The 15,399-nt window shown below is 50.0% G+C and overlaps 1 protein-coding gene across 1 annotated transcript in view; it reads right to left on the reverse strand.

Annotated features, from left to right (window-relative positions):
• Stk32c (serine/threonine kinase 32C) overlaps nt 1–15,399 on the reverse strand; it is a 77,902-nt gene that overhangs the window by 19,971 nt on the left and 42,532 nt on the right. Inside the window, exon 2 of the mRNA XM_051193271.1 lies at nt 13,381–13,436. Coding sequence (XP_051049228.1) covers nt 13,381–13,436 — 56 coding nt within the window. The remainder of the gene's footprint in view (nt 1–13,380; nt 13,437–15,399) is intronic.

A 15,399-nucleotide genomic window follows, 5' to 3' on the forward strand; every position in this document is an offset into this window, starting at 1 on the left:
AATATGTGGCCCGAGGAGGCACCTATCTGGGTCTGAGGCTAGTTCAAGGGTGTCCCTGAAGTCCCCTCTCTGAGACTCACTCTTCCCTCCCTTTCTCTGTTTTTCCAGGGTTATGGAGGGGCATACAAGAGACAGGTCAACTGCAGAATGCTTGGCATCGGCTTGCAGCGAGCATATGAGGGACAGCTTGTGTGGATTGGGGCTGCAGGGCAGTGGATGCTGGAGAACATGACCCAGTCACTCACCACAGGTCCTAAGTGAGCCCTCTTCCAGAAACTGGATGACACATATCACTCTGCCCTACTCCATGAATGTGACAGGAAGAGCCTAGGTAGAGGGGACATGAAGTGTGTAGACAGAGGACTCCTGAGGGTTTGAGAAGCCCCACCTGCTCCAGGACTGAGCTGTTGACAGGTTGGCAGGACCCACACAGTCAGAACGGCAGGGGAAAGCATAGACAGCCGAGTGTTGAGCCGCAGACTTTTTTCCCCCTGAGCTAGCTACAATCCTTTTTTTAAATTATTATTTTGAAAGCCTATTGAAAATTTCAGAATGAAAATAAGTGTCAGCCACAGCAGGACACCCAGCCTACCTGGTCCTGGAGCCAGGCCCTTCTCTGACTGAAGCTTCATTCTTCTCCCACTGAGCAGAATCATGGGTCTATCGGTCAGAGCCCAGGCCAGTGAGAGCATGAGCATGAGGGCTTCTTGTCTCCCCCTGCCAGTACACCTTCAAGCAGGAAGCAGAGAAGTCCAATCACTTCCAAGACAGAAGTGAATGGACTGGGAAACTACCCAAGGAACTACTGAAGGAGAACCTACCTTTTGGAGGCAGGAGGGGTCTTTGCCTATCCAGAGCCCTAGTTTTCTGTCCCTTTTGTGCCTTCCCCATGAAAGCTGCCTACATACCCCCTGCCTAGGGTCAGTCATATACACCCACATATACCACAGGCCCTTTCTCCAGGATTCCTGGGGTGGGGAGAACCTTCCCTCACTCAGGGCAGAAACCCCACAGCTACTGCCTTAGAGATTGTCTATAATTTTCACAGTACTAGCTCCAACAAGGAGCCACCAGGAGCTGCTACCAGCTACAGAGCCACAAAGAAACAACAGGAACAGCGTGCAGCCATGGATTTCTTGAGTCTTTGGGCTCTTAATTCCTAAGACTAAGGATGGCCCAGATATGTGAGGGTCTGTAGAAACATGACCAAGGTGAGGGTCTGAAGGTCATGGATGGAGGTGAAGCCTAAGTCAATGGCAGATATCATCACAGAACTGAAAAAAAAAAGGTATAGGAAGATATACAGGACAAGGCCATGTGAAGACAGGATAGATATGAACATATGGGTCCTAATGACGGAGGCAGACTGCCATGAGCCAAGGATTGCTGAAGACCTAGGAGACTTCAACGGCCTCTGGGAGCTGGGGAGACCAAGGGTCTTTCTCTCTTGCCCATAGGAAAAGTCATCCCTACTTCTACATCCAGCCTCAGTCTCTAGAGAGAGCATGGGCTGTGGCTATTTGTAGCTGGCATGTGGTAGGACTTTGCTTCATCCCCAAGAAGTCAAACTGTTTGCCCATCCTGAGCATATCTATCATGGATACACTGGCTCCCTGGGGTGTCAAGACCTTGACCTAAACTTGTAGTGCACCCTTACCTGGACGTACCTTCTCTCTCTTTTCTATCTGCTGATCTGTCCCCTAGTCACTCCTCTCCTTTTGGATCTCCACAAAGACTGGCCTACCCATGTCACTGCTGAGTGGGGCTGGCCACGGAGCTTTGGGCTGTGGACACACTTACAGCTGCTAGGGACAGTGCTGAATTTTGTCCTTAAATGGGCTTCATTAATCGCAACTAAACACCTTTTGGTGAAGGCAGCTGAGGAGGTTTAAGCCAAACTGGAAAAGCCTTGCTCTGCTGGCCTCCAATGCCATCCCCTACAGAGAGGCTCCAAGGAGGTATCTTATGCTGCCCTGATTTGGAAGGACTACAGGTACGGTGGGTCCAGCAAAGCAATGTTACAGCTAAGCTTTTGCAGCAGGCCTCACTGAACTATTTCCTCAAAGGAAATTGGTCTGGGCTTTCTGGGACACTTCCTTAGTAATCCACTTACACCAGACAAAGAGGAAGTGAGATCAGATCTCAGAGGAGTGAGCCCTGCTGCTCCTGGGGTGGCAGGGCGCCCTGCAAAATGCCACTGCTCAGCCTGGAATAAGCTGATGACTAATGGCAGTGTAAGTGCCATTCCAATTGAACACTGTTTACGTATCTTGCAGATTTAAGTGATTCACCCCAAGCTCTTTTTCTTTCCAAGTCACTTTTGTTCCCCAGAAAGCAAAGGGCTGACAACAGGTACTTAAAGCCTTGGAACACTATAATGAACTCACCTCCTGGGAATAGTAAAACCCAGGGAAGACAGATTGGACTACAGGGGACCAGGTCAGGATCCTGCCTTCCCCAGGATTCTGTTGGTTGCCAATGCCAGCAGCAGAAAAATCACAGGATGGGTCCCGGAGAAGGTGTATGTGGTTGCCAGACCTTGGCAGGGGTGCCTGGGTAAGGCAGAAAGAGAACAGTGTCCCCCGAACAGAGCCAAGCAACTCATGCAAAAGCACAGGAGGGCGAGGACTAGACAGAATAAAGAAGGATGCTTAGATGACTCACAGGAGTCCCTGACAGAGCAAGAGACCACACTATTCGCCTGCTTCCCAAGAGGCTGAGATCTTGATCTCTTTGAGGTCAGTGTTCCTCGAATCCCATCCTGGTCCCCTCCCTGGATCCGCTCCTGCTGTGCTCTAGAGCTCAGCACCTGTCCTCAGCCTAGACCAACTTCCTTGCCTGTGTCTGTGTCTGGCTCTCCCTTACTGTCCCCTAACCTCCATCCCTCAGAGACGTCAGGGGAATGTTTGCCCTTGAGAAGGTACCATCTGGAGGGGGTATCTAGTTCCATGTAGTAAGGAGAGGGGGACACACAAGTGAGAAAGGAGCAGGGGACAAAGGCTTGGTTTCCTCACTCAACTCTTACACACTGCTCCCTGGGCAGCAGCTGGTGGAACTATAGAAGCTTTGGATGTCAGGATGTATTAGTCACTTTTTGTCACGTTGACAAGATACCTGGCAGAAGCATCTCAAGGCTCAAAGATTTGCTTTGGCTCGAAGCTTAACAAGGTACAGTTTACCATGATGAGTAAGGCTTGGTGGAGCCATGGTTGCAGAACCCTGAGGCTGGGCCTCCCATATCCCATAGGATCAAGAAGCAGAGATGCATGCTGGTGCTTGGGTTTATCTCCTTTTCTTCCCCTTTTATTTAGTCTGGGTCTCCAGCTCATGGGATGGTGCTATGCCCATTGAGAGTGGGTTTTCCTCCTGAGTAAAACCTCTGGAAACACTCATGCACAGCAAGTGGCTGCCTCGTCAGTGTGGCACCAATACATGGAGAGACAGCAGGCCAGTGGAACAGAACAGAAAATCAAGAAACAGACCAAGCTACACAAGGATACTTCTTATTGCATTCCTGGTGGCTTCTCAAACTTAAGTTTAAAAAAAAATGACTTTTAATAAGTGATGTTGGGGTCAACTAAGTCATATGAAGATTTGATCCATGCCTGACACTACAAGCCAGAATAATAACTCCAGGTTATGAGTTTCAATCTACATAAAACCGAGACACAATTGAAGAAAACATGAAGATGTCTCCAGATGAAGGTAGGGACAAATTTCTGTGGCTCTGAATCCGAAAGCAATTTGGAAAATGGTTGCGTAAGAGAAAACACTGTGCATGGAAAGGGTATATAAATGAACTTGAAAGACAAGAAAACTGAGGAAATATTTGAAACTTAGGACAGAAATCACATTTCTAATAAATATCTATACCAAGCTCCAGAAACAAACAGAAATACCAACTAAAGAGGAAAGTGAAAAAATTAGGCAAATTAGCCTACCATAAGAGAAATGCAAGCACTAAGTGAATTGCTGTGCCTTGCCTGTCAGGCTGGCAAAAAATCCAAGCAGCTGGCAACAGGCCCTATGGCAGGCACCCTGTGGACCACAATGGTGCCGCCCCTATGTAGGGAGACTTGGCAATTTCTAACACAATTCATGTGCACCACACTCCAGCCCACATACTCCACTTCTAGGAACTAGCCCAAAGACATACTGCAGAAGCATACAGGCATGGCTCATGCATGAGGCATAAGGGCAGTGGGGCTTGTTGGCACACCTTCAGACTTAACAACAAATCACGACATAAATGGCTGGCAGAATGATGGCCTCCAGAGGCTCACATGACCTAAACCTGGAACCTGTAGATGTGTTACTATGCATGGGAAATGGAAAATGGACTTTGTAACTATAATGCTGACCTTGAGAAAAGGATGGTATCCAGGACCAAAGACATCTGATGCTGCCACATGGCCCTTGCCAGGCAGTGCTGGAGGCAGGGGAGCTCAAGTCAGAGAAGAGACATGAAACAGAAACAAGAGGCTCAAGTGGCAGCAAGACCGCCAGCCAAAGAATGAGGAACTCCTCTAGATGTGGGAGGCGGATTTGAAATGGGTTCTACCCCGGAGTGTCCAGAAAGAATGCAACCCATCCCATTCAAGGCTGTAATAGATACGTGCGTGGTCAGCACTCATGGACAATGGCTGCCAAGGTCAGATTTACACATGTCTCAGGCAGGAGCAAGGCTCTCTGAAGATGGAGTCTTGCTTCAATCACAGATGAATCAATAAAGACATCTAGAGATGGAGAGGAGCTTACAGACAGGGTCTCTCGGGACAGAGCAACCTGGGCCTTAACCAAACTACACAGCAGAGGAAGGAGGGGCACATACGGACTAAGGAGACCACCTACTCATGTACAGACACACCGTCAACCTTATCCAGAGAAGTAGTAATATAACAGTCATGAGGTCATCAGGAGAACGCTGACCCTGACCTGTGCTCATAGGACCACACTGTTGGCTATTTTAAGCATGAAAAAGTTCTCCAGCTATGTTTTTTTAAAAATGGCTTCCACAGAGGTAGCCAGGTCTACCAGGTCTTTGAGTTGTGGACCTCAGTGGTTCAGGACAGACCCAAAGCTGCTGCTTACAGTGGTCAGTGGAGAGGTACAGTCAGCATTAGCACAGGGCTCTGCTCTATGCAGCGGCCTGGAACCTTGGACTCAGGATGAGATGAGGACAGCTTTCCATGGCAAGAGTCAACACTTCCTCTACTGGCCTAGCCCTAGTAGAAACTTGTGAATTAGCACAAGGCGTGAGGCTCCCACAAGGGGGTGACACACAGAGGCAGCTGACTCAGCTGTCTCAGAGCACAGATGGGTCTTCCGAGTGCCCAGGTAGAGAAGGAAATGAGGTATATGGCGAACCACAAAGCATGGCCTATATCCTGGACTGCTGTGTTCACCAGCCAGGTGAGCTTCACCAAGAGGAGCTCCTCCAGGCCCTACCAGTAGGGGGCAACCACCCTGCTCCCTCGGCTGAATACCCTTGTTCGGGCCTCTCAAGCCAAAGCACCCAAGGACCAGGTACAGCAGGGGGATGACAAGGGCCTTCACATGCCTAAGCAGGGAAGAAAGCAAGAGCTCTCCGCCTGAGCCTGTCTCGAGGGAAACAGCTATTTATAAGGCACCAGCACTGCCTGGCTGACCCTGAGAGGCAAGCCTGGCACATTCACATCGTGTTTTGGCCCACTTAGGAGCATGTGATAAATGTTCTGCTGCACACTGGCTCTGAGGGGCGGTGGCCAGGAGCTTTCTTTGTCCTGTGGTAGCAGCAGAGGGAGTCCAGAATGGAGCTGTTAGAACAGGGACTTGCAACAGGCTGCTGATGCCCCTGGCCACAGCATTTCCAGCCTTCACAGCCCCCGTGGTATTCTTGGTGCCTATAGTACCCACAGTTCCTGTGACGCTCCTGGGCCACCACAGCCCTGGGGGTACCCTCACCAAGACTCAGAGTACAGCAGCTCTCAAGAGAACATCTCTCCTGATTTAGTAAGGGAGGAAGCCTTTCCCCTTGGTGCTGACCTCTTGCGGCTGGTGCTGACCTCACTTCCCGACCTTTAAGGAACACCGCCACCACCCCACCACCCCACCCCCTGTAGCTATGCTCAGAATGCCTGTGGATTTCTTTCACCTCCAGTCCTGGAAGGGATGGAGTCCTGTTTGATCCTTAGCATTTTCCCCTCTTCAAAGCCACTGTGGCTAGCAGCCCTGGCTTTCATGGAGAAAGGCCACTGGTGGGGAGCCCTTCAGTGTGGGAGGGCACCGGGAGCCTCCTGGAGTGAGGACAGGGCCCAAATGGCTTCTAAAGAGGTCTGTGCTTGGAGGCCCACAGAAGTTCAGATTACATCAGGCAGACTGAATCCCCAAGGCCACATCTCCAGTGAGGATCCGAGGCACAAAACTTCACAGTTCACTCAAAATTTAAATCCCAGAACCAGCCTAGGCCTGAGTGGCAGAGCTTTGAGATGGGAAGGTGAGGGCAAGCACCCTGTAGCTGGGCCAGCCTGTAGGAGACTCACTCAGAATGTCTCTACAGCCCTGCCGAGCCCATCTGCTGCTGTGATCCTATAAGAGGACATCAGGTCCCACTAGAAGGCACCCTCTCATCTCTTTCCTCCTCCACTAGAGTGAGCATGTTTTCTACCCTCTTTTTTACAATCAACAAAATCAGCAAAAGTACAAACAAGAGTCAGTTTCAAGTCATCCTAGGTCCCAACCAACACAGTCAACAGATGCCACTGTTTTGAGGTCTCCAGGGCACACTCCCTGACAAATTATACAGCCCACAAAATGTGCTTGGCCCTAGGAAGGTCTCATCAACCTCTGCCAATGGGGTAGACTCTGCAGGATGCCCGTGAGAGGGAGTCAGGCTGCTGCTTTAGCCAGAGCCTGTGTGCTGCAGGAGCAGAGGGCCACAAGATGCGGGAAATGAGGCTCAGGCACGTGCAGGGATCACAGCAGCTGTGCTCAGGCTCAGCAGTGTCAGAGACTTCTATAGCCATTACTGACATTGATAACTCTAGTGGCCACCTTGAGCTTACATTAGTGATGCTGGCCACTGATGCTGCCTATATTGTGACAGCCAGTCCCATGATGGGGCCACAAAGCAATGGCCCTGACATCCACAGCACAAAGATTTGAGTTGCTAAACCCCAGATTTGAGGATCTGAAGTCTGAATGTCTTGGGAGAAAAGAGTGGAGTTAATTAACGCGAAAGGCAAAAAAGTCACTTGACACTGATGTAAGCATCAAAGGTAAGTTGCTACCAGCACACTGCCCTCCATCCTGCTGGTATCAGCGCCCACTGGCTGTGAACATGGAGGATCGATGGCACCACCCACCCAAGTAAGCTAACACAGGCTACCTCCCAATGAGTTTCCTATCCTGGTATCTCCTGTGGTCCATATGGGCTGTAGGCAGAACTGGCTCCAGCAGCCCCACAGGTAATTCGGGACCCATGATTCAGCATTAACAACTGGGACACATCCCAGAAGTCAGGCATCTCTGAGTTCTTTGTGGCCAGCGGGACTGGCCTCCCGCTGCTGTATGGAGCAGCATCTTAGAACCAGATTCTCCACAGACAGACTCAGTGAACCAGAGGCCCAGTGATGTCCCACAATATTCCTGGCAGGATGCAGCCTCTGAGGCGTTGCCATGGCAACCACAGCTCTGTCTTGTCTCTGAAATGCTGGGTAAAGGCAAGGTGTCATCAGTGGGGGCCACATTAACAGATCTATCAGGGCAAGGAGGGCCCTGGCCCGACCTCACACCAGCCAAAGCCCCCAAATTGCATAACCACATCTGAGGATGATTTTCCTCTGGCTCAAACCTCTGAGAATTTGGGGACTCAACAGAGGTGGAACTCCTGGAGTGGTTAGGGACTATGTCAAAGGTATTTTTCACCCAACTCTCTTAGTTCTTTCCCCATAAGCTTAAGAACACAGACGTTGTCTGTATATTGGGGCCTGGGACTTTCTACTGGCATGCACTCCCTCCTTTCCCATATAATAGCTCCATGAGTCCTTCTATGAGAGCTCTGCAGCCACAATGCTAGGCCCAGCTCCTTGGAAATGAGACCTCATGCCCAGACTGTAGTCTGATGTAGTCTGATGTCACATCTCAGAATCTTCAGGACCAACACCTCACTCTATACACAGCACTGACTGACATTAACCTTCAGCATTGAGCCTATTTGGCACATCACAGGAAACATGCCTCTAAACCATACCCACTGGAAGCTGGAACCAGGTTCTATCTTCCCAGCAAGAAATGCCCACAGGCTGCAAGATCACGACTGTGACGACCTGAACCCCAAATTGGGTACTAGTCTTGTATCCAAGCCTGTCCAGCCTCTGCTCAGCCATGATGGCACTCAAGGAAATAGCCTTTCCCTTCACTACTGGGGAGCTGTTATGGTGGGGGGAGCTGATGGGCAGGATCAACACTGGGATGCACAGATCAACCAAGTCTCCAAATGGAAAAATGAATTACTCACTACAAGAACCAAACACCATACAGAAGAGCATAGCACACAACTCTAAGAAACATGTGGTGAACAACAAAACAGGAGACACATGAAGGAAGGGTTCCAGTGACATCTCCAACTCGGCTACTTTGTGGGACTGAATATTGTGAGATAAAGGACAGAAAGCCAACAAATGCAGGAAAGGTTTTCTAAGAGTGCTGAAGACACATCCTGTAGGTCCCTTGCTCACTTCCCTTAACACTATCAGTCTTCCGTCTCCAGGAGGGCATACCTAGGCCCCAGGTAGGCCTGATCACAGCCAGTGCAGCTCACCTGTACCAACAAGGGCTTCTGGATGTTCCAAGGTATGTCACACACTCTACCTGAGTGTCCCTTCTCCCTTCTAGGAAGAGGAAACACTGATTCTCAGATGTCACCACATTTTGGGTTACTCATTTTTGTTTGCCATGATATCACACACACACACACACACACACACACACACACAGAGAGAGAGAGAGAGAGAGAGAGAGAGAGAGAGAGAGAGCCTCCAGAATGTCCCAGTGATAATGGTAGCTGGGGCTAGAATCCAATTTCCTGGAATTAAAACAAAAACAGTTTAGGGAGGGTGAGCTTCTCAGATACAGCCTCTTCCAACCAGACAGGATGCTAAGGTTTTAGTCAAAACAAGTGCCAAGTGAGAGAGCAATGAGGGGAAGGTTAGGCACTGAAGTTAAAAGGCTGGACAAGCACCCATACCAACTGGAGAGCAGATTCATTTTCTCAGAGTCCTGATTATTCACACCTAGGTGGTATGTCTTAGAATTAGTTATGCCCTAGACAGTCACCCACATCACTCCCTAGACAGTCGGTTGGGAAGATGGGGTCAGGGAGGGACTCGAGTGCTGTGCTGCCTCCTGCAGGGGCCCTAGAGCCCTAGGGAGGTGCACACAGACCACAAACTCCATAGTTCTGAAAGAGACGCTGCTAGGGGCAGAGTATGTCATCTGAAGCCTCACCCCCTCCTGGCATCCCCTGAATATAGCCAGGCTGTCATGATGCCTCATAGGACTGAAGGGGGGGCTTAATTCCATCCCCCACACCAATGAAGATTTTATTTCCATGGCTAAATAATGAAGACTAAACTACCTTCACCCTCCTCTCTTCTTGGAGAATAAAACTCCTTGCTCCAAGACACGACTTCTCCAAGTTCTAGATAACTGGTGGGTTTGGTTATGTCTCCTGCTTCAAGGCCAGCCTATCATTTCCAGAATGGATGGAAGCCTGGCAGAAGAGAAGTCTATCCAGCAACAGCACCCTTCCTACGGGGATGTTAGGGTTCTGACTGGATGTTTATTGGGGTTTTGGTTAAAAAAGAAAGCTGAGTGTGAAGTTCTGACTCCTGAGTTAGGGGGATACTAGAGTCATTTGCCACATGCAGGTTACTCTGAATACCCAGTTCATACTTGATGAAGGAGGACATTCCAAAGCCAATGTTCAGAGGTGACTCCAATAGGTCAGGGCCAAGGTCATTTCTGGCTCTAATGATGATAGGCATTTCAACCAGTGGGTCCTTCTAGTTTTCATCTTCACTGCTGTACCAGTCAATGTTTGTCTTTCCATTTCTGTATTTCTGACTTAAGCAATATTTCCCAAGCAACTGCCTGCGTGTCCCAGTTCACTCCACTGTATGGAAACAACCTAGCAGATTCTGTTCCCAGGAACAACTTTAAAGGCTTCCTGCTCAACAAACCCATTACAATAAAATCAGCAAAAGGCCACGGGAGCCCAGACCTTCCACAGCAGAGGCTTGAGTCTCAGACACCAATACATTGCCCTCACAGACGCCTACTGAGACACAGGCAATTTCATCAGCAGATCTGTCTGTCACCATCAGGGAAACACAAGGAGACAACCTTTACACTTGGAAGGCTGTGACCAAAAACCCTGACCCTGACAACTATGGGCAGGAATGTGAAGTGACATGCCCTGTGGTGGAAGGTGACATGATTTAGCCTTTGCTGAAATAGCATGGCAGTTCCTCTAAGGTCACATGTAAGATTGCCCTGTGATATGGCAACCCCACCTCTGAGCAACAGACTAAAGCAGGAACATCCAGAGACTGTTGTACACTCAGGTCATGGCAACAGCAGGATACGCAATGGTCCATCCGTGGGAGCAATGCAAGAGTCCATCAACAGGAAAACACAGTACACAGGGTCATCAGTAGGATCACTCTACCTTCAGAGACACACACTATGAAATACAGTTTGAGGATATTTTGCTACATGGACTCGACCAGAAACAGAAGATACATTTCATATAATTCCACTCACTACAGCATATTGAATACTTGTGCCCCCATAGATTTGTACATTGAAATCTTACACAACTAGGAGATAGGGCAGTGAGGAGGACTCATGACTAGGACACACCCTGATGATGGACCCCAGGGAATTCTGACCTCTTTCCACAATTTGAGGACACAGCCAGGAAGTCAGTTCCCACCAGACACCATATCTGCCTTCATTTTGGACTCCTGGCATCCATAACTATGAGAGATATTTATTGCTCAAACATCCAGTATGTAGTGCTTCCGTCATAGAAGCTAGAAATAACAAAGGCAAGGTGTCCTGGTACTCAAAACCAGAGACTGAAGCAGGCCCCGCTGCCAGGGCCTGGAAAGGGGGCAAGACAGAGTTAACACTCAACGGAGACAGCTTCACTTTTTCCAGATGGAAGTAACTGAAATTAGTCATAACTGAAACCACACAACAACATAACCATGAGGACATGGGACTGTGCGCCTGAAACAGTGGAGATGACAAACATTATGTTAAATGTAGTTTACCCATTTTGTTTTTGTTTTAAGAAATCGGGGGGGGGGGCCAAGGATTAGTTATAACAAATTTGTACAGCCTATCTCCAAGGGTCATAGTCCCAACAGGTGAAGCAGCCATTGGTTAAAGGAACATTTGATTGGGAACATGGGTCTCATGTGCACATACCCTGTCACTGCCTGGCTTCAGTGGGCTTGTTCTCACCTATAGAAGAGTCTTCTGTAGGGGACACACCCTCTGAACAACCGCACACAAGAGGACATTCTCTCAGGTGTCTCAGACATCCTAGCTTCCTCCCCAGGTCCTCACTCCTTCCTGCCCGGGCCTCCCACTGGGGCTACTGAGAGGAGATGGAAGAACAGAACCCAAACCATGACAGGCCTTATTCTCTCAGACACCACCAGGCAGCCCAAGACTCCTGGTGGCCCAACTGTACTACCCACCAGCTCAGAAAATATGCCTGTCTTTCCCACCCCACAGCAGCCTGTTTCCAGATAACAGCTTTCAAAACCAAGACTTGGTCAGAGGACATGTAATCCTGGAGTTCTGCAAACTTGTCATAGAACAGGATACCCCAGATACCCTCATGAGGATCAGGAATGCCCCTCAAAGCAGTGTGGGGGACAGTAGATGCAGGAAGGATTGGGTAAGGGGTGCCCTGAAGCCCTCCAGGGGAAGGAAATGCAAAGATTCCCAGAAAACAGCACACAACCCTGCTCCCCGTGATCCCAGCCTAACCCACTAATGGTGGTCTTCATCCTGGGATGTTACAACCCAGCCCTCTTCAGACCTAAGTTATGAATGCCTCCTGATCCCAGACCTCCATTAGCTACTTTCCTGAACCCAGTTCCAGTTGCTGCCCTCTGCTATTCCACAATCCCCCTGCCCCCCTCCCACTCCCCTGTCTCTCCTGCCTGCAGCCTCTATAGTTCTGGCAACATCAGCACAGAGGAGTTTCAACTGGTCTCCTTAGGCTAACCATCTTCACAATCCCCAAGCAGTAGGCCTGGAGGAACCTCTGGGATTGGGGAGGGTGGGGTGGGGGTGAGTTTAGATACACCTCCCTGTGGTGTGTTTTCAACACTGCAAAGTGCTCATCTGCTTTGACTTACATTCACTGAAGGCTCCAGAACAGCCTCCTTTGTGATACAATGAAGTAGAGGCAATTAATCACCCTCAATCACCCTGTGCTTTGTACTCTGGTGGATGTACAATCTCTTTAGAGAGGGCTTTTGGAGCCTAAATAGACACAGTGCCCAGAGAGCTGTGAGGCTGGAGGGGAGGGAAGGGCCAGGACAGCTGAACAGAAACATCTGTTCAGGAGGGGTCCATCCATAGCACACCACGCTGCAGAAGCCGAGGGCTAATTCCAGCCTTTTCAGAGCCCTAGTTAAGTCTCTTTGAGTTATAATTACCCCCAATCTGTAGTTATCACAAGGCAGCAATCAGGAAGTTAGATCTGGCCAAGAGAGAACCAGGCAAATAGAGACAGGATCAGCAGGCCGCCTGCTTGAGGGACAAGAGCTTCTGGGTTGGTCTAAGAGAAAGCAGGCTGGGCCACCACACTGGGGTCTGTCTGTCACCTTGCACCTAAGAAACAGACACAGGTACAGCCCGGCCTCTGGACTTCAGTGTGGCCTGAGCTGATGTTTCAGTTGACAGGTCTATCAGATGTCACAGTCGCTTGGGGAGCTGGCTGCACAAGGCAGCCCTTCTAAAATGCCCCCTTTCTAGGCTACAGTGCACCCGTTATTGAGGAAAGCACTCAAACTGCAAGATGGCTACAGTATTGAGTGGGTGGGTTTTGAAACGCAGAACCGTACAGGATGACAAAGTTTCTGTAGAGCCAAACCAGGACACTGTTCTCAGCTGGGCTGAGTCTGGAGACCCTGCCTGAGAGGTGGTGGAGGGCTGCACTGGCAACTCCCAAAAGGCCCAGAGCCGCTACTTCTTCCCTGATGGTCCTGAGCCTTTTGCCCCAGTGATGAGACAAGCTTCTCTGAGGCGATATAGAGCAAGTCTGTGTGGCACTGTGGTCCCCTATGTCCCCACCCTCCACTCGTCCATCCTTACCTTGCCAAAGCTGCCCTTCCCAATTGCTCGCAGAATCTGGAAGTGGTCGAAGTTCACTGTAGAATGAAGCAAAGAGACACCAGGTAAGGTGATGGAAATGCCCTGTGCCAGGCACAAGCCCCACCCTTGAGAAGTTGGCCCCTACCTGGCAATCCTGCAGGTTTCTCTTTCAGAGAAACAACCACTTAACCCCTCAGGAGGGGCTGATCATGTCTTTGGATGAACCCCAGCTGTACAAAGGATGGCTCAGACCCTCCTTGCAGGATTGCTATGGGGTGGGGGCACGTCTATGATAACAGGCAGGACCGGGGTTAATGAGCCAATGCAGGCTCGCAGACTTCCTGTGGCAAACCTGAACCCAGCAACTCTACTGACATCACAACCCATGTGCAATGGGAAGTCCAGGCCTCTCAATTCTTGGAGCACCAGCCCCTGTGCTGGGGTTCTCCAGAAACAGCCGGGACCATTTGCCCTGGTGGAGCTCACTGGACAAGCCTGGGATTGCAATGGTCTTGATTAACAATGGGGGGGCAGCATGGGATTACATACAACACAGCCTGGTTGTCCTTTCCAGGGATCACCAGTGCGCTACTGATGAAGCCTCTCTGCTGCCACAGCCCTGGGGAGTTGGGCACCCCTGCCTGTGCACCAAATCTTTGTCAGTGGAGGGTTCTGACTCCCAGACTTCCTGCTGTGTCCTGACAGAAGCTTTCCCACAGGGTTGGTATGTCTTGATCTCTTACTGTCCTTTCTCAGGTAGGGCCTGTGCAATGGGTTCATGCAGTCTAGCTTTCTGTCCAGCACCACTGACACAGGCCCTTCAGGCCAGCAGCCTAAGTCTCCAAGTGTGTAACTCCACACTACACCACTTGGAGGGTCTACCCAGGGCTTTGGGCCTAGCTCCATGGACACTTACCCTGGGTAGAACCCAGACTGCCTATGGCTGGTGGTACAATACTTATTTATTCCATAACCATTTCCTCCATGGAGATTTGGTGCCAAATGGGACTCCCACTTTTAGCTTATGGGTATAAGACAGGCACTCTGCTGCTGCCCCAGAGTAGGGATCTGATTAATACATGCTTAAGTGAAAACTGGGTTGGTTGAGAGGTAAAATGAAGTGGACAGGGTGCCAAGCAGCTGGACTGGCAACCAGGTCAGGAAGGCCTGTAGGGAACGGGTCCACTTTGCACAGATGAGAATACACAGCCATCTCGCCCACACATGTGCAACACTAGGTAATATGTCATTCCAGCACAGGATCTACTGACCCCAAGGCTGCCTAGCTTGGGATCACCTGCTGGAGGCCTCAGCGTCTAGCCAAGGTCTGTGTTGCTCTCAGCACCCAAACTCATCTGAACCCCATCCCTCAGCCACTCCTCACTTTACAGCTTTGTTTTGTTTTTTAAGAAAACTGCATACTGCAGAGAGAAAGTAATCATAGCAAGGTGGATGGTGGCCAGCCCCCAGTGCCTCCTATGAATAGGAAATCATGCTTGCTGCTTAGTGTAAGTCACTGCATCTGCCAGCTAGGACAGGAAGCCTGGTTGTCCAAGTCCATTCACGTGGCGAGGTCAAAGCTAAAAGAATAAAGTGAGAGAGTGGTGAGTACATGGTGAGTAAGGTGGGTCTGTGTAGACACCATCCAACAGAGGCCCACATGTACCTTGCTCTTCTCTTAAGCTCTAGCCTGTCCCATAGACATGGGTCTTCTCAGAGCTATGAAGTGAGGTGATGGTACCACACGCTGCAGCCACCACCAGAATCTTTCTGTACCTTGCATTTTATGCTCATCCATCACAAACACACTAGTACTGACTAGTATTGAGGGGTTACACAAGGTTCCAAAATTAAATGAGCAGGGGTTGGAGAAGCAGTCTGGCATGGGGTGCTGAAGAAACAGGCTGGAAGTGAAGGCTAGGCACTGACCTTGGGGTCTAAATTAAGGCCTGCACCTTGATGGAGGAGAACAGAACATCAGGGAGGGGAACAAACCTGGGACAGGCATAGTACAGCTTC

This window comes from Phodopus roborovskii, unplaced genomic scaffold (assembly GCF_943737965.1).
Source record: "Phodopus roborovskii unplaced genomic scaffold, PHOROB, whole genome shotgun sequence".
NCBI classification, from domain to species: domain Eukaryota; kingdom Metazoa; phylum Chordata; class Mammalia; order Rodentia; family Cricetidae; genus Phodopus; species Phodopus roborovskii.